This window comes from Dermacentor andersoni, chromosome 8, assembly GCF_023375885.2.
Source record: "Dermacentor andersoni chromosome 8, qqDerAnde1_hic_scaffold, whole genome shotgun sequence".
In the NCBI taxonomy this organism is placed as follows: Eukaryota; Metazoa; Arthropoda; class Arachnida; order Ixodida; family Ixodidae; genus Dermacentor; species Dermacentor andersoni.
In genome coordinates this window covers 5526167-5546413 of record NC_092821.1, presented here as the reverse complement: position 1 = coordinate 5546413, position 20247 = coordinate 5526167, and the positions used below count along the sequence as shown (strand labels likewise).

Below are 20247 nucleotides of genomic sequence, written 5' to 3'. Positions count from 1 at the left end.
GAAGGCAAATGGGACATTGATGCGTTGTTCATTTTTAACATTTATTGTACACATACGTTATACTTTGCAGTGCTACAGAGCGCATTTTGAAGCTTCCCCCTATATTGACACCTTTTATTACGTATGTGTTGTGTGGCCCTCAGTGCAGTTCATCTTGTAGCAGCTGCTTTGTCTGTGTATCGCACATTGGCTTAAACTCGTGATATCCACATACTTCTCTCACATATACAAAATTAAGTTCTATGTAGTCCTCAGTGTTACAATGAAAAAAGGAAGTAAACAATCCGATCGTGGAATTGTGTTTATTACAGTGATTCCTGTGTCAATTACTGACAAGTTGACTACTTGAACTGGTAAATCCGTTTATAGTCTCCTCTATTTTTCAAAAATAAAGGAGGCTATGATCCGTCATGGCAAGCAATTGTATGTATACATAAAAAAAGAGGTATGTGTATGTGTTCGTAGTGGGGGGTATAGGATTAGGGCGGTACGAAAAAATGTACCAACACCGTCCTCTAGACCCATTCCGTTAAGGTACTGTAACAAAGCGTATTATGCATAAAGTTCATACAACCAACTCTTGATATTACTACACACGCCAGGCGACGCGAGCTACATTTGCCATGACGCATTCGCAACTGCACCGGATGCCCTCCATATTATTCTCGTTAATCGTGCCCACGGCACCGAGGCAAAAGATCATGGGCGCAGGTGCCTTTAATGTATCTCAACCTTGCGAGGCACTGCTGCGCGTGCCTGGAGAGCTGTCCGTGCGAACACTCCCTGGCACACACCTGGCTCGGCGGCCCCAACCTACGTATCGTTCTGCTTCGAGCTTTGATCCCCCCACCGTCCCTTGGGTGCCCTGGAGTTCCTGCGCCACCTGCTTTATTATAATCTCAGGTGCTCTCCTGAGACTTCCGTCTGTCGGTTACATGTGCCCTACAGCTGGACCAGTACTTATAATAACAAAAACAAAACCGATGATAGATCGCGAAAGCGGCTTTTGCAACATACCGCGCCCGTGCGAAGAGAATTACGGAACGCCGACGAGGAATCTGACCACAGCATCGAGCTCGTAACCTCGTCGAGTGACACTCCTGCAACAGGCGTGACCGCTGAAAACCGCATACCGCGGGAAACTTCAACAGGATCATCCCTCGGTTGCATAACTGCCACCTGTACGGCCAACATGGAGCACACCCACACCGTCCCGCAACATAGAATAAAGAACCAACTTATAAAGCCCAAACACACGGCTGCACGCACTCATCACGACACTACAAGCGAGACGACATGCGGCTACGCTGCTACGGTTGCCGGATTAAAACTGACTACTCTCACCAAGTCTAGCAAGCGTCTCAGGAGCTGGCAACCTCAGCGCGTAGCAACATGGCGGCGCTCTTGCGGTTCCCGATTTCAATGCATGGGCCCTATGGGTAGCTTGTCCTCTAGAGTCAGTATAGTAACTCTATGGTCTCGGCACGTTCGAATTGGCAAAGTTCCGAATTTGTCGTTGTGTGGTGTACGCTTGTGCGCTCGTCATTTGCCGTCATCGCGCGGGGATATTTGCGCTGGATGTCTTTCGCGTCGTTTACAAAACTCTGCACGCTGCGGCATCGAAGAGGTTGTCCTGTGTTTGGGTGCACGTATGCGCTTGGACACGGATAGCCTGCTTCCTCTCCACGGGTGTTCAACAGTCTACGCGCGCTCGTGACTTGCTCATGAGGTAAGCCAATTTTAATCTTATTTTGTTTGCATAACGTAGGTGTTAAAATTATATGTGGTAAGCCAGTGTCGCGAACAGAAATGTTTCAAAAGACCACTATGCAACGTCTTGGGGTAAAAATGACGCATGAATGGGGAAAGGGATCGCCCTATCTTTTCAGATCACTTCCAGTGGTAGCGCGACCGGCTCGGTCGCAATTTCCGTGTGGTACTTCTCAACTTTTCTCACTCGCGTTAAAGCGTAGAATAAAACTGCGTTCAGTTGCGCACTTGTATTGACGCTAGTATTGTCTTGAGAGCATACTGTATCCGATACAATAACTTCTGCTAGAATACGGAAATAAACGTTCCAGGCAATAGCAGTGGCTCACTACCTGTGATCGTTACTTTCTTGCTTAGGTGCACGTTTTAATTGTGACCAGAAAAAAAAAGTTCTTCGCTCTGGCTGCTCTGCTGTGTTACCTTGGTGCAACTTCTTGCGGTGCAGCAAGACGTGTTGCTTCGAACGATGTCTGGGCAGTCAAGGCATTCTTGTCAGTAAGCAAGCAGTAAGCCGTGTATCAGTGCGAAAAAATTTGGACATACAAGAGAAGCGAATGGTATCATCATAGACTCTATTTTACGAATAATTCAGTTGTAGTACTAAAGCGGAGAGTGGATATGCATGAAAGTCAAATTGTATGATACTCAGCAAGAACATGGTAACTTATCATTACTAATTAATCCTTTTCTTTTACTGAAAGGCAAGTTGCCGTTGTTCTGCTCGAGCTGAGAAGAGGTCTGCTGCCTAATACCCTATTGAAAATTTGCCCGATGCTGGGCATAAGGGAATCCATCATCCATCATAATGGCGGATTATGGTAGTGGGTATGCTGGCTGTTGGGCATGGTGGGTGCCGGGTGGCATGCTGGGTGCCGGGTGGCGTGCTGGGTGATGCTGGTTGCCGGGTGGCATGCTGGGTGCCGGGTGGCGTGCTGGGTGATGCTGGGTGCCGGGTAGCATGCTGGACGCTGCTGGGTGACGGGTGGCGTGCTGGGTCACGGCCGCTCGATGAAAGCGCACTGGTGTGGCCTGCCGTATGCGGCGGAGACGGCGTAGCTCGCCTTGTGATCCGGGCCACCGCAGCGGCGCCACTAGTAAGGGAGAGCAGCCGGAGATATTTGCGGCGGATCACAGCGTGACAGCGAAGCTCGCATGCTCTCGCCGCTATTTAAAGGGCGATAATAATTTTTTTATAGCGTTAATCATATTAGTAAGCGTGACTACCGAATGTACCAGGTTGGCGATGTTTCCACCAAAATATAGCAACTGTTCGTTCGTAACTAAAGTGGTTGCTTGGGCTAGTTGACATTGTGCGCGTCTCTCTGTTTCCTCCTTCCTTGCCGTTTTGCTGTACACTCTCGAATATGTTCGTTTATGCAACAGTTATTTCTGCAACAGCACAGCCGCTTGTTGACAAGTGCGCTTGTATTTACTGAAGCATTGTGTTTTTCATTCTAGAAAAAAGAAGACGAGCTAGAGCAACGGAGAAGTTATAACTGCTTTATTCTCCATGTAGGAAAAATAATACTCTTTGTTGTTGTAATCACAGGCGCAGTACTTTCCTGGTGAGAGGCGTTTGCGCCAGGCGTACAAGTCGCTCAACTGACAGGTTAATATCTCGTGCCCAGTGTGCATGGGACCGGTTGCAAGAGCTTTCTCACGAAAACTTTGCACACTTCCATGTACGGCCCACCGCTCCGCAAGTCAGCTCACGGCATTGCAAAAGGTGCTGAAGAAAAAATTCTATACACCGCCGCTCCTTTATCATCAAAGTGACGCCAATTACACCAGTTGAATGGCCAACATATATATCTTTGCAGCATTGAACGGCAAGGAAGCCTAAAAAGATTTCTGGACCTTACATGGTCATATCCTTTGCTTGAGCAAGCCTTCCAAATTACACACTCCCTTAGAATGACGTTACCACATTTAGGCTTCTTCATGGAGATACTGCGGACTTGGTTCCTAATGAACTCGGAAGTCGTGTCGCCTTGTGCAACACCATCGAGTACCTTCGTAAAATAGGCAATGTCCTTGTCCTTTTCAAAAAATTGTGCGCGTTCCTCAGCTCCATCGACCTTCTCTTGAAGTGCCTGCAGCGCTCCTTTAGGACGCGCGGCCTTCGCTCAAGCACCTTCGCACCGTTCAAGCGAAGGCCGTCTTTTTCAAACTCGAGAGAAGTTTGGCATGATGCATCTGCAAATCATGCATTTCAGCACAGGTTTCAACCACTGGCTCGGTGTTATTAGACATTACGGTTTCATTCCTCTCAGGCAGTGAGCCGGCCGTTTTGACTGACAACAACAGACTCGTCATATGAAGCAACAGTGCCCGCGCATTTTGCCCGGGACTGCGGATCACCCTATCTTCTTTCCAAGCGCGGCCGCTTCTTTCTTGGAGCTGACGTGGTCCTCGTGCTCAAGCTGTGATAACTGGGGAGCACTGTAAACGCCGCAGTTGGCAAAAGCACCATCAACTTGGCGGTCGCCTTGAAGTGGCGCTCTGTAAAATGCAGGGCACACACCAATGACCTGTCATTTGGCTGCTATATTGTTCCTTTTCCGCCAGGTCCCTCCCGGGAAATGTTTCGCAGCCATTCTGCCCTGCGTTCTGCGTCGCTAGGGAAACTCGTGGTAGCGGATTTGGGTGTTCTTCGAAGCATTCGTCGTACACAGCGGCACGCAACAGTTGCGCGCCATTGTGCCGCAAGCATAAAAGATCACGCAGGCGTGAACTATCTTGAGTGACACTAAACAGTAATGATGCACGCGAATAAAAAAAAATTAAAACCACTGAGCAGCGCGCCCTTTTTAATGCTCGCTCATCCTTCCCGCCAGTGCCTCGCGCGGGCTCTCCTCGACAACTAGCGCCCTCCTCGCGAAACGCGGCGACAACTGTAAACTCCGCTTTTACGCTCTCGCCCATAGACGGTGGCGCGACGCGGCAGGCCGCACCTGTGCGTTTTAATCGAGCGGCCGTGGCTGGGTGATGCTGGGTGGCGGGTGGCATGCTGGGTGTGGGGTGGCGTGCTGGGTGATGGGTGGCGTGCTGGGTGATGGGTGGCGTGCTGGGTGATGGGTGGCGTGCTTGGTGATGCTGGGTGACGAGTGGCGTGCTGGGTGACTGATGGGCACAGCGGGTCAAGAGCAAGGTGTGCAATGGATTGAATGAGCAGCAATTGCACCTGAAAAGCTTATGATGGGCTATATTCATGCAGTCTTGAGTCTTGCGAAGTGTGTAGCCTGTATCTACATGTGATTAAGTATGCAGCTACGTGTTCATATGCCGTATGGAATCAATATGTATATTGTTATATGTTATAAATATTTTTATTGTCCATCTGGCAGGGAGGCCTCTGCTCTTTCCTGTGGCCGAACTCTTTTCCCTGTCGGCCAGCTTCTGTAAAAAAGCTGCGCAGGTGTTCAGCAGGTGGTGCTGCTGGCCCCGAAGGATGTGTAGCCACATACTTCTCCAGGCAGTCTAAAAGAAGAATGCACTAAATGTAGAACTAAGTTATTTTAACGCGACAGCGTTAAGGAGCTCGTGTCGCAGAAAAGCCGGTGTCGTCGGCGTCGGCGGCATTGGCCGTGAGCGATAAATCCCAGCAAGCACTTCATGAATAAAAAACAACCTGCAAGATGGGCTGGGTGGGAATCGAACCAGGGTCTCCGGAGTGTGAGACGGAGACGTTAGCACTGGGCCACTAGTTCTTTTTTTTCTTTATTACCGACATGGCAACATACAAAGCAAGACATTTTAACAGTACACAACAGTCACGACAAAATCTCTGCCGTTGGTTGGCGGTCACAGGACTAAAAACGCTTGAAGTTCGCTAGATCAGTCATCACACTGAGCCATGTTGGTTTTTCTTTTTGAAAATTGTACAATTCCTTAATATGACGAATGCTTTCAATGAAGTATTCTCTAACAGGCCGGGCGTTTATTTCGGCATGTCTCACGGCCATTCTAGTTTTCCATAAACTATGCAAGGACACCAGCATGAACATGTCATAGGGTACTTTGTCTTCATTTAGAGTAGGCAGGAAACGAATCCCATATGGTGTAATCGGCAAGTCCTTCTTTAGCGTTCTCTGTAAGACGTCCCAATGGAACACAGCATCCCAGCAGTCAAGAAAAATGTGTTCTACTGTTTCGGGTTTCCGGCATAGTAAACAGTTGACGCTCCAAGGCACGGAAAGTCCTTTTTCATCTAGCCACGGTTTCACAGGTAAAGTATTGGTGTGGAGCTGGAAGAAGAAGGACTTTACTGACGGGCGTACTGGCATTCGTTTAACTCTTTTTAGTACGTCCTTTTCAGGTCCAATGCAGAACATCGAGCGATACAATGGCACCGGTAACATTGTGTCTACCAGGTCCTTATATAAGCGCTTTCGTGGTACCCTACTTAAGTATTCCATGGAAAACCGAACCTTTAAGAGCTGAAAAGCCAAGACTACCTCTTTTAAGAAACCACGCGCTCTGCCTTGACTGCACCGATGTGACGATACAATAAACTCAGGTATAGCCTCGCTCAGCCTTGTTTGAAACATAGTTAATAAAAATGGGTCATTTTGGTCCCGTAAGTAAACAAACCTCGACACAATCTGCCTAATGAACAAATGTGCCATACCTAATCCTCCATTTTTAACCGAACGAAAGAGATTAGTGCGACTGGTGCGCTCCCAGCTTGAACCCCATACGAACACCGCGAGTACTCTGTGTAAACGTTGTATGTTAGCCCTTGACATGCACAACGCTTGGAGCACGTACCGATGCTTCAAAGCGGTACAAAAGCGCCTCTAGTGAACGCGGCGTTGCCTTAGAAACGAGCTGTTTCTAAGGCTCAGGCGTGCGTCGTTTGCTCAGGCGCACATTTCGTTGTCGCGCCGAACGCTGCGTTGCTCGACGCTCACCGCGTCCGATGCGGGGCGCGTAGTCGCTGCGCCGTAGCCCATTGTCTTACACCCCTTGGCGGGTCGACGGGAACGCTGTCGCGTTCCACTCTTGAAGGCGAAGCTTAGGCGTCCTCCAATTTTTTATTACAATTTGTAGCAATAAGTAAATGAAGGAAATCTGCTGCAATCACTTCAAGCAAGATTCAACGAAAAGTTTCATAAATTAAAATGCAGTACGATTAATTTCTCATGAACATGCTACCTGGCATGCATGCCAAAGTATCTTTGGTTGCAGTGAGAACACATACACATGCATCACATTGTTTTGTTGAGTAATATGGGATTCTCGTCGAGATGGCTTGGCTTGAATGCAAAACTCAGTCGCATGCCAGCTGCACTAGAAGCCTCATGGGGCGGATTTTTGGCTTCCAATTTCATATAATTTGTCTGCTCTTCAACCACCAGAATTCCTGTAGAATTTGGAGAGCCATGACTCGGCGACACTTTCTCTAATGCATGCAAGAGAGCTGCAAGAGACGAGCTGCATGGTTTGTCCACTCTGGAATCTGTTACCGTTAGCTGCTGCTCATACCCTGTATTAAGTGCAGTAGTGAAGGCGGACCATAACATTAGCATCAGCCATGAAGGCATAAAAAAGTTACATAATAACCAGTGTCATATGGCTGGTTTGCAAGCGCTGTTTAGCTACAAACGACAGCAACCTATACTTTAGTGTTTCACTATTAAACACCATATATTTTGCTTTTTAGGTAAGCTAACCTGCAATACATCTTCAATGTAAAGAAGCCTAAGGAAGCATCTTAAAACAGAAAAAGCCATCTGTTATGCTGGTTTGTTCATAATAAACATATTTTTGCAGCAAACGAAATTTGCGGCAGACTGTTTGCTGGTGCCAGTAGGAGAGCTATCGGCACTTAAATTCATAAAACAATCGAAGCTGTGCAGAAAGAAAAAGGCCAGTTACAGCCACACTATACAGTCCATTCTAATCCAGGCTGGCAGCAAATGCTGGAACTCTGCATGATGCCCAGCACCTTGCTTTTCTTTGGAACCGACAATAGGCATGAAAATTTATAGGTGGACTTGGCAGGTCAATTAAGCTCAAATATCCATGTCATAGTGTACATGCCACTAAGTACGAGGTTCTTTGTGTAGTAATTCTTCCTTCATTTCTATTTTCAAATAAGATGAGATCACTGCAAGTAAGCCAAAAGTGATGAGAGGCCATATCTTGCAGAAGTTCCAAGGCTGGTAAAGCAGCACATAGGAAAGGCAGTGGTTTAAAGGGGTTCTTTGATTCAAGCGTTGCATACTGCTTCAGGAAGCAGCATACACAACATGGGATTCACAGATACCCGATAAATAATTTAATAATAGCATTACTATACCGAGCGATTTTTCGGTTTCTGGGCTCCGAGTGATGTTACTACGTCGCCAGAGAGGAACCGCAACAGGGCTGGTCACGTGGCTCACAATAAAGTGACATAAAACTATGCTGTGTCGTCTGCTCGTGCAACACGTGCTCTGCAAGCAGAGTTAAACAACTGGCGACTCGAAGTGCATGCCGCGATTGCTATATTTATTGCTAGAGCGACAACAACTGTAAGAAAATATTGCGGCTTGTGAGAGTCGATGATTCATTATGAAGCACCGTCAGAGTTAGCTTTGAAGTGAACCGGAAAAGGCCTAGCAACGATATCGGCGCCGCCGAATGATCCGATGTGGTGAGGCTGCCGTCGGTGCCAGAGGGACCACTCATCGGTCGCCGATTGGCCGCTTCGCCGCATGGCTGCCACATGAATGGGTCCCGGTCCCAGCCTCTCTACGGCAGAGAAATCTCGCCGTTCACCAGCAAAACGGCCCGCGAACAGCAAACAGCGTGCGGCGAGTTGCCATGCTGGTAACGTGGACGGGCCTTTACACGTTGGGAAATGCCAAGCGAACAAGACCACTCGGAGCTGCCGAACTATGCGACTTGCAGATGCTACGTTAACAGCCCTCCGCTACAGCGCTGTGCATGTCTCGGTTAGCCAGGGGCCAGGGTTAGCTCGGTTAGTGTTCTAGAAGCCTGTAGCATAGAGAAAGGAGTTCTATATGCCTCTAGCTCAGTCATAGGGGAGGCTATCGGCATTTCATCGCTACTCATTATATGTCACGTTTTTGTACTAGTGTGCTATGACATCGATATTTTCGTTCCTCCGCTGTCACAGCATAACAGCCACGCTAGCGATGGGTCTCAACCACGAGGAGGAGCTTTTAATGACTTTTTGGAGCTGAATTCAAATTATTTTCAAATATTTACAACGTTCAATACCTCGTTATGGGTGCCCTCGCATACAGAAGCAGCCTACAACAGGCTTTTCCTAGCCTCAAAATTTGGTGTCTCAACCCCTTTAAGCTTCTTTTCAGACCAAACAATTTGCCAAGTTATTTCAGATACTTCTTCAAAAACACTGTAATGAATTCTCCATCATCGAAAACTATGATCACACAAGTCTACATTACACTTTTTCAAAGACCATGAGGTGGCTGAAATCTAATTTTGTGTAATATAATAAACAGTAGGTACACTGACATCATCCTTTTTTTGGCATTTCCCTTTGCTGTGTGTGCACCAAAACTACTCATACATACCAGATTTACTCGCATAATGATCGCACTCACGTAATGATCACGCCCTGAATTTTTTTCAAAATTCAATTTTTTTCCTTTCCCGTGTAATTATTGCACCATGAACTTGTCGCAGCAATGTCGTGTGCCAAGTCTAGATAATGATGATCGCGCTTACTATCCGTCAAATGCTACGTGAACGGCTCTTGAAGACATACCAAGCGGTCTGCACGCACCCAACATACTTAAGCAGATGCCCCATTTCATTGCTTTCATTACTTTCCGCACTTCTATGAAAAAAATACTACAACCAAACTTGCCTCAGCTTTATTTGTAGGCTTCATAATGGTTGTGGTCAACAACATAAGGGCGCCTTTAGATTCTTCGTGTCTGCACTCGTGGGCTGTTTCTACGTCACTGGCAGCTAAGCGCGCCCATCTGTTTCTGTCCCCTCTATGTGGACATGGAACATTATAATTATTGTCGCAAACTTGCCAATATTAACGGCATTATTCATTACTGATACGGAAGATATTGCTTCAATGGGCATAATGTACTCACGAGAAGGAATATAATCATGTTCGGCGTGTTCGGCTTGCTCTGCCGGCCACCATTTTTGTTTTCTTGTCCCGTACTGACAGCGGTAGCCGCCTGCTTGTTGACCCAATGTCATCCTGCAGTAAATGCGGGGCGAAAAAAGAAAATGTTTCTTTTCAGGGGACATTTACCCCGCGTAATGATTGCACACAGGAATCTGTGTCAATTTTTTTCACAAAATAGTGTGATCATTATGTGAGTAAATAAATTACCACTTTCAGATATACAGCAATGTTTTTTAAATCAGCTGACTGTTTACTTATTCTTCACAGCATCCACTTTCGCTGGTGTTGCCGCCTGCTTGCACGATGATTCGGACATCGTCCGGCAAGCTTTACCAGTCAAGCTCCTTTCACCAGCTTCTGCTGGGGTCCACAGATGTCTGGCGCCATCCAGCACGCATTTTGCATCTGATCTGGACTTCATTATGCAGTGCCACCTATTTTCTGGCATATGGAGGTTTTCACCAACCAGTACCTGCAAGACACGAAGTATTTTTTTTTCACCAGTACTCTTAACACTAAAGCACACTTGTATAAAACAGTATGGCATAGCTGAGAACCATCCATTTCTGATAGAACCCAACAATTTCTGTTCTGCACATCGAAAATGATTTATAAAAATGGTGTTACACAACATCTCACCTTGAATTTGACCTTTCTGTAATGCTTACTAATACATGCAAGTTACTAACTTAACAAAATTTGCCCACCTTGCGTGAGCAAGCAGTCATATATTATAGTTCAACCCTGCAAAAAAGAAATCAATGAAGAAATAAAAAAATTGGTTCCAATAGGTGCAGTGCCGAGCAAAGAACAGTGAAAGAATGAGTTCGATCAATGTGGCCTCAAAAATTGCAAGCCTTGAGGTTTTTCATACATACGCCCGCGTACGACGCCGGTTCTGGCCGGGTCTCTACTGCTCTGTGCATCATTATGTCGCAACTTGCTAATTGTGTCAGCGCCGGAAGAAACTTCCCCTGCCACCTGTTGGACGACTCTATCCAATTGAAGTTCCCTCTGAACCTTTTCTTTCACACAGGTCTTGACCTGCTCAGCCCTTTTCTGATGATAACTAGAGGGGGAACAAGTGGATGGCCGTCGCTACTGATTATGCGACATGCTATGCGATAACAAAGCTGTTGCCGACTAGTTGCGCAACTGATATCACTGATTTTCTCCTCCACGATGTTATTCTACACCACGGTGCACCTTGACAGTTACAGGCCGCGGCCGTTCGTTCTTGTCTCGAGTTCTCGACGACCTCTTCCGCTCTGTGCACAAGCTGTCCACCACCTAACACCCACAAACAAACGGTCTTACAGAATGTCTCAACCCAACACTCGTAGAGATGCTGTCGATACCCCTTTCCACCCATCACTGCAACTGGGACACGACGCTGGCCTACGTGACATTTGCATATAACTCGTCCTGACATGACACCACAGAATATTCAACCTTTTATTTTTTGTAATGGTTGTCACATTTAAACTGTATGTCAGTGGTTGTTTAGGAAGACTGACTTTTCTTGAGGCTCATGCGTGTTTACATTAGCACTCAACTATGTATGTGCACTAACGTCACTTTCCCGACACGTGGCATAATTGTTGATACAAAGATGTCTTTTTTACCTGAAATTTCATTAGAAAGCACATCTATGCAGACAAAGTGAAAGAATTCGGCCTCACCTGTCCATCGACAACACAAAACAGCTCATCTGCCTGAGGTGGCCCTGGTTGTGCTGCACTAGGCAAAACAGCACTGCCTGATGCAGTCGCCTCCACTGGAGCCAATGGCAAAATTTATTGAAACATATAGTGGTCATGGCTACTAATTCAGTGCAGAAATCACAGCAATAAAAACAGACACACAGGCAGGCCAACATATATGCATAATTATGCACTGAAAGCCTGCCATGAAGTTACAATTTTAACTAGCTTAAAACTATGGGGTCATCTGTGCCAATAGTATCCATTAATTATGTGGCATGTCATAGAGGGGGGACTCTGGAATAATTTGGACCACCAAGGGTTCTATAACATGCACCTAAATCTAAATACACGGGTGTTTTCACGTTTCACCCCCCATCGAAATGTGGCGCCGTGGCCGAGATTAAACCCCGTGACCTTGTGCTTGGCAGCGCAACACCATATAGCTTTAACATGCTTAAACCAGTGCTTTGTTAAAGGGAAGCTGCAGAGTAATCCAGAAAAAAAATGAGTGAAGAGCTGTACATAATGGTTTCCAACCCTCCGAATTCGGATATCGCATGGAAATTGAGCGAAAGAAATCGCAAACAGATTTTATTTCGACGAAAAGTGCAGGAGCAGACTCGGGGCAGCTCACGGGCCTCGTTTCCGTCTGTTATTGGTCGGGCACCTCGTGACGTCGCCAATAGTGTTCGTCCAGACTGACCGCTACCGCCACACATGAAGCACGGCGCAGGTGGTTTGGCGCTGTGGTTTAGTGAGAGGCTAATGGTAAATTTCGAGAGCTTGCGTTTCCCTGAGGAGTTCGGCGTTGTTCCCTACATGTACGTAGCCGGCCTCTCCAAGAAGCAAAAGTTGCTGGTAGCAAGCAGTGTTTTTGACGCAAACGAAAGCGAAGTGTTAGCATTTCTTCATGCTAGAAATGTTATTTGGTGAGTATGCTTTTTGCAAAGCTGTATTCAGTGATCCAGTGAGTTTGTTTCAGGGCGAACAACTGTACTGTTATGTTCCTGCATGCCTCCTCGTGGAACGTAAGCAGGGATGCGATTGTCGGGATTTGTCGGCGATTGTCGGCACCAAGCAACAGCGTAGTTTTAACCGGCGATTACGTCGCTCCCAAGTGAAAAATCCCATCCAGCATTTACCTGCATGGTTTATAGGATTCCGCATCTGTATATGTGCGTTTTATTGAATTCGACAGACTCTTCGGCTTGTGCGTTTAACACTTGTGCGTTTAAGCAGCAGGTATACCTTCTAATGTTGCAATTGCTGTACTAAGAAAATGAGCACGAACTTGCATAGTGTGCATACTCGCTATAAAGGTGCATACTTAACAGTGTTCTGCAAAGCATTCATTGCACTAGTATATCTAACAGAAAGTTATACCCTGCCTCAATGTAACCACAGTTGACAAATAATATGTTTTCTGAAATAATTGCCACAAAAATGCTCCCTCACCACCAGCTTCACTCCTCTGTCTCTAGAGGTTGGCCATTCAAAACTATCGGCAGACACGTGCACAGAAAAAATATCTTGTAAGTGATCTTTTGCTTTGTATCTTGACCAGTTAAAGTACCTGATGTGTTTTCTCCACTAAATAAAGAATAAAGCTCACTCACATGTAAGTCCCATCCTTGCTGTGGTTGATGAACCACTGGCGCCTTCAAAGTCCATATTGGTGGACTCGAGCACCTCTGCACAATCATAAGAAACTGTGAAAAACATTTTGCTTTGAAAAGAGCTTTATGCACAGTGAAACCTCAACATAACAAGCTATATTCATTCACTGATTTTAGTTCCACTGGAAGCCATGTATTTCTTAGGCAATGTACAAAAGTACTTTTGCGACACAGTTTTAATCAAGTTTTTAGCCATCTGACGTATGTGCCTGGAACTGAAAGGTAAATCCTGAAATGTCGACAGATGCAGAGGTTATTTGCATGCATTCTTTCATATTGCTATGTGCTACTAGAAAATGATGTCGACCCTTGGATTTAGACATATCCACAAGCCGCAGTCACTCGGTGATCAGATGGTGATTCGCCTTGTTTGATGTTGGCTGGATTCTATGGTGGCCAGTGCTTATTACTCTTGCAAACATTTTTAGATATATGTGCAGCCATGGGACAAGGAATGGATGATGAATGCCGACTGACAACCGAGTTTATTGATCGACAAATCATTATAAATGCTTGGTCATGTGGTGCGTACCAATAAATCAGGACATTCAAAATGGTTTTTTTTCTTTGCGATGCAGTATAACAGACGTTTGGCTCACACACGAGGTTGAATCTATGTACATGCGATGCCTCAGCTCTCTGTAGGCATGTTAGCTTGCAATGTTTGAACAGCATTGCGGTTTGGCGAAACGCGGCCGCATTGGCAGTGCCTACAATGTGCCGCCAGATTTGAGCCTGTAGAATTTGTAACAGCTGCATTCAGTCTGTTTATAGTACATTTTGCGGCATGGTAGCGGTACCGTGTATACCACCGCTACTTAACACAAGACGAACTGCCCAGTGCGCTTCATCTTACACAAAGTTGTGGATGCCTGCCACGTTTTGTTGACCAGATTCCACGTCCCACTTAGCTGATCTCTCGCAGAAAAGGCGGCTCAGACCTGATATTTGTTACCAATGTTTTTCAGTCCATGCCCAACATCTGGTGTTTGTATGGAGTAACGGCCATATATTTTTGGTTTGTGCTGTTTTGGGGGATTGTATTTTTCTTCTTGACAAGCCCTCCATAGAGATAATAGTAGATTTAGGAAAACTGTCCTTCTATAGCTGGCTTAGCTTTCGTGAGAAACTTAAATCGGCAACAGGGTGACAAGACTTCCCAAGAGCCAAAACTAAACATGATGCATGTATGCTGCTTTTTAATAATTTTGAGTGTGCTAGCCAGCCTTAAGATTTGAAGTTGAGATTCATTACAAGTCCCAAATGTGAGCAGTACAAACCAATATTCACTTACTCGTCTGCACACTAAAAATTAGTATAAAGGGGCATACAGTCGCCGACCAATTTTTCGGACTCCAAAAATTCGGACATGTGCGATTATCGGTCTGATTGGCGGCACCGCCACTCTCCCCATAGACCATAATGTATAACAACTGCCGAAAGTTCGGACACCTTGCAACCTCTAGTGTGATTTTTCGGACACTCCTTGAGCCAATTCGAACGAGAGCACCATGCACCGACTTTGACCGCTGCCTGGTTCTGCTTGCTGAACGACATTTTTGTATTGAACGGAGCCTCCTTGCGGCCCCACGAAGTGGCGCTACTGCAAATCCCCGCTCATCATCATCGTTTCTGCCCGGATAGAGTGGCTCTACAGCAGTTCGGGTTTCAGCTTAGTAAGCCATGTCAAGACAATCCAGCAGCTGATTTGTTTCTTCGCGTACGACGCTGCGAGTAGGCCAAATATTTCGTTTGTGCAAGTGGTGTCGGCGTGACGGCATGGTGATGTTTGCTTTGTGTGCTGTGTCGAGGTTGCGGTGATCCAACGTGGCATACGTAAACATCGCGTCAATTGTTTAATAGCGCAGACAGCGCTGAGGAATGCCGGCAAGCGGGTTCCGGGAGGACTGGGATTTGACGCCTACCGACGTGCTCCCTACTGACGCCGAATATATTCTGCCGAGACCTGCGCAGTGGTTGCATTGCAATTCCGGACAGCGTCTCATTTGAGTTTTTCAGCTGCTGACACTGCTGTACTGACATGCGCAGAACTCGACGACGCCGAGATCATTCGTCAGGTTTCTGCTGCACCGCCGGAGATGAGTCGGAAGGTGACGTACCATGTGCTATGCTGCCGTCGCATGCAGAGCGTGTACAAGCAGTGACTGCTTTCAGCCACCTGTAGTGACCGTACGACCGTCTCCAAGATTCAGGCTTATCTGATTGCGTGTAAACGGAACAGCGTGCAACGGCGCGTTCATGATTTCTTCAAGCCTACTGCCGAGCCAGAACAAGTGCGTGGAAATCAAGGATTTTTTTTCTTATTTTCGGACACATGTTTGTTCGGACATTTCCACAGTTCCCCTGAGGTCGAAATAAACGGTTGGCGGCTGTAGCTAGCTGCAACATGTTTCGGTTTGGCTCTTGAAAGTCTTATCACCATGTTGCCAACCTAATTTTTCAGCGACAGCTAAGCCGGCTAAAGAAAGGTGGTTTTCCTAAATCCACTACTATTTCTGTGAAGGGCTTGTAAACAAGATAAATACAGGCACTTCCCCATAGCAGCAAAAAACAAAAAAGAAGATCGCTGTTATTTCTTACACACGTAGGATGGACCATGGACTGAAGAAAATTGGTAACAAACATCAGGTGCGAGTTGCCTTTTCTGCAAGAGATCAGGTAAGTGGGACGTGTAATCTGGTCAACAAAACTTGGAAGGTGTCAACAACTGCATCAGATGAAGCACACATGGCAGTTCGTCTCATGTTCAGTAGAGGTGGTATATGCGATACCGCTATCATGCAGCAAACTGTACTATAAATATACTGGATGCTGCTCTATTGTTAGTCTTAAGGCTTGTTCATGCTACCAACTTTATACCGACACTGACAAGAAAACGACGAGACATGACACCAGTGATTGACCAACTAGTCGGCAGACAGTGTTAGTGTCACTGAGTGACATTCTCATAAAAACCCAACAAACATTGACACCAAAGACAACATAGGGGAAATTACGTGTGCTTAATAAATGAAATAAAGAAACAATAAATTAATGGAAATGAAAGTGGATAAAAAAACAACTTGTTGCAAACGGAAAACGATCCCACAACCTTCGTATGCGAAGGTTGTGGGATCTCAATGTCTCGTGACGATAGTGCGGCATCGAGACATTGTAGTAAGCGGGTTATTTCACCATGGAAAACATACAAAAGTTGACAGTGCAGTAGTTTCTCAGGGTTAAACCAAGATATTTTCAAAACAGGTATCATTACAAGTTGGTTTGACTGTACATCATTTTTTTCAAATGAGAGAAAGTTGTATTTCTGCATGAAAGCATGAGGTATGCAGTTCTGTAAAGGAGTTTTCTTTCTTTAGGTAACGGCAAACAGGTGTGCTTTACAATTGAGGGCGCGTTAGGATCAACTATATGCGGTACTTGCTGACGCGGTACCATCCACCTGGACTGTTTTAGCAATTTGGGAAGTTATTTTCACAACTGTAAAGACCTTCAAAATCTCAAATTATCAAAATTCACAATGTAATTACATTTCTCGCTGCAAGTGTGGCTTTATTATATTGAGGGTTAGGTGTATTAGTTCCATTGCTAGCCAATTCTATTGCAGATGCATGCAAGAGACGAGGTCATACATGCATTTCACAACTAAAATTAAGTCACCCCATGACGTCCCCGCATATAATGGCTTTGCAAAACCTGTAAGCAGCTATCAATGTTTGCAGAAAGTAAACAAGTAGGTTAGAAGAAAATGTATATTGTCACGTGGTCGTGACGTCAAAAACACAGTAGCAATATTGTGAAAGGCAAAACTAGCTTTTATTGGGCAAACCTGTGCCTACAAAACAGGCTACACTTAAAGCACAACGAGAGCGGCGAACACAGTCGGTGATCGTCGAAAATCTGATCTGCGGGTCAAGCGCGTCGACTTTTATGCAGCAGTCGTTGAATGTTGCAGACTAATCATTCGGACCCGCGTGCTTTCCACAAAGTTCTACACCATTCGCGTCACGCGATGAAATCAGATAACACAAGGTTCGGCGACAACAGACAGCGGGTAGAAGCATCGATAACATTCCAGAAACTTCGGATACATGCAGGCGGGTCCCGTGCTGTGCGATAAGATTTGTTAGGCGGCGAAACGTGGTCGCCCGATAAAGATAAGTACACGTTTCAATATTGACAGTGACAATAGTCGCAGACAGAAGGGTGCCATCCATTTGCAACACCCTTATTCTGGTCTGTTGTCTTCTACCTACACTTACTGAAGCTGCGGCACGGAAAGTGCAGTTTCATGCTACCTGAGGTGGGTGGAGGAGGACGTTTTCTAGACCGATTTAAAGAATGGTGACTTCCTGCGCTAGCTACACTCATCTGGACATTGTACATAAAAAATTGCCTAGCTACCAGTCAACCACACACTTTGCTCGTCAAGTGGCATATGCACAACTTTTTGAAACATGACTTACAGTGCAAGGACCCACAAAAAAAAAACGCAATTTGGCAGTCCACAAACAGATAGGCACACAGGATAACAGTACCTTCATTCAAAGACGCCGCTGTGCAGATCACTGGGTCTGGCACTTTTGCAGCCTGTCGGCCCATGGTCACAGTACATGTGCCTTGTCTGGACTTGCTGCGAGCAATCTCTGCATTTAAATTTATTAATGCTGTGTTCAAATAACTGCCAGCAAAACACTGTCATACACTTCAATTAGCAAAAATAGTTAATTACTGTCTGCCACTGCTTCATAAATGTGAGGTACAGGTCATGTATTGAGCACACAAATTTAGTGGATTCCAACAGGTATGCAATGAACCCTCATGCAAGGGTACCAATGTAGGCTTGTTGGTACATCTTGAAAAAAATGGAGTTAGACACACAATTACAAAAGAAGGCATGGTGGATACACAGGCACTACTATCATGCATGTATAAACATGCATTTCAAGTGCTACCCGAATATCATGGCACACCTGCTATCCCACCAGTATCTATAAAGCGACGATCCACAACGGTGTTATTTCCTTCACCGAGCTGAACTAAAGTACCTTGACCATGTGTTACCAATAACCTATCTGCTCAGGTTCAGTTTATTAGGCAAGTGACTTCACAATTTCTGCCCACGATAACTTTGATAATAGCTTGAACTCGTAAACCAGGAGAAAATTCAGGAGTCGCCAGGTATGAACAAGGGATGTCTGCAGTGACCATAATGACAAATAACTAGGCATCAAGCAAACACTATGCTGGATGTAAATAATGAATAGCAATGTTTATGTGTGAACTTCATGTGAAAAATGCACCATGAACCAGCTGGGTATTCTATTCTGATTTCAATATTGCACTCTGTCAAACAAACTATTAAAGTCTGGGGTTTAGGTGCCAAAACCCTGACACGGTTATGAGGCATGCGATAGTTGGGGGGACTCTGAATTTATTTTCACCAGCTGGCATTCTTTAATGTGCACCCAATGCATGGTACATGAGCATTTTTGCATTTTGACCCCATTTATACGGGGCCGCCATGGCCAGGTTTTTCTCCCATGCCCTCAGGCTTACCAGCACAATGCCAAAGCCATGATGCCACCGCGGCGGGCTGTCGAGCAAATTATTGTGACCAAGCAGTGGAATATCAAAGCCATAAGAAGCCAACAGGCAATCCACTAAAGGAAAGCATATGGCAAGTTTAGTTGTACATTTAACTGCCCCATAAAAATAATGAAATAAGAGGAAATTTTAGCAGACAAATAAACAATGCGCTCCTGGTGGGGACCGAACTAACATCCATTGCATTACATGTGCATTTAGCGTGCAAAAATATCATGTATGCCTGCATTGGCTTGTTTGCCTGTTAGCTTGTTCTGGTTGTCATTAAGAAAGATCAAACGCCTCGGTTTCGTTTCTTGTTGAAGTGGAACAACATGATGTTTTCTAAATCTGTGAAACCATTGCAATTTCATCCCTTATGAATGCATGGGCAATATGGAAGGCAGTGCTGCGGGCTTGTTGTCATTAAAAAACAATAGCTCATTATCCTCATGTACTTGGGGAATTAATAAATTGCCCACAATGATTTTCTTTACAATCCAGAAGTAGCATATCCTAATTATTTGAAAAGAAGTACCAGCAGCGCGACATCATTGGAAAGTGTGCTAATGCTGTACAGTGCTCATGGGAAAACTCAATATAAGCCATGAAGCATCAAATTGTAGAAGCAAGCCAGGCAACTAATTTGTTAATGTGGCCACTATTTCTCGTTGTAAGGTGATAAGGCTACTGATAAATACATTAGGTACTCACCAAATTTATCCAGGAGAGCTGTAGTTCATTTTTTATTTAATTCATCTCCTTCTTTTAGTTTCTGCTTAAGCTTCCGCAGCTCTTGTGCTTGTTTTTCGATTGTGGCTTTTAGTTCAGCCACCACGTCTTCTGGTGGCTCACTGGCCTGAAAATTGAAGCAGTGCAAAAAAAAAATAAGATGCATCACTATATTCTACTGAGCAGTGTACTCCTGTCCACCTTGGCACACAACGTGGCTCCAAAAAAGTCCTTTATGTTCTGTTCACACCTTGTGCTGATCCAAAATTCGTTCATGGAGAGCCTCTGTGGCTTTAACACGCTGTTTTTTTTATTTCTCTTGGCGTTGGCTCCTTCTACAGAGGTGGGATAAGCAACAGAGCAAAAATTAAATGCTCCCTCAAGGTAAATACCTATAGATGAAATCCTATAAGCATACTCGAATTTGAAGCCCTTTTTGCCTCATTCTGCACACTTTAATGTAGCTAGGTATGCATGCTTGTGACTCGCCTTGCTTTAATAAAAAAAAGATGGTTGACCAGTGGTAGAATCATACCTCTACCATTGAGCGCCCCAGACTGGTGTTCTAACCGTTAGGCCACAATTGCACGTATGCTTCTTTTAAGTTTCAAAGCCATCCTGCTCTTGAAAC

General features: G+C 45.4%; 1 protein-coding gene across 1 annotated transcript; it reads right to left on the bottom strand.

Annotated features, from left to right (window-relative positions):
• Window positions 1–5457: 5457 nt before the first annotated feature.
• Window positions 5458–17900, bottom strand: LOC126526711 (uncharacterized). The gene is made up of 4 exons (XM_050174567.3): window positions 17837–17900; window positions 13221–13295; window positions 11581–11675; window positions 5458–6545 (listed from the first exon to the last, which is right to left on the bottom strand). Exons 1-4 carry the CDS (start codon window positions 17898–17900, stop codon window positions 5583–5585), a joined length of 1197 nt encoding a protein of 398 aa, XP_050030524.3. The 3' UTR covers window positions 5458–5582.
• Window positions 17901–20247: the final 2347 nt, after the last annotated feature.

Excerpts from the sequence above, each read along its gene's own strand:
- LOC126526711 (XM_050174567.3), bottom strand. The coding sequence starts at position 17,900 with ATGGGCCGACAGGCTGCAAAAGTGCCAGACCCAGTGATCTGCACAGCG. Across the intron at positions 11,676-13,220 it reads AGCAAGGATGGGACTTACAT|TGGAGGCGACTGCATCAGGC; the intron begins GTGAGTGAGCTT and ends CATTGGCTCCAG. Across the intron at positions 6,546-11,580 it reads TTTGTGTTGTCGATGGACAG|CATCGGTACGTGCTCCAAGC; the intron begins GTGAGGCCGAAT and ends ACCGCTTTGAAG.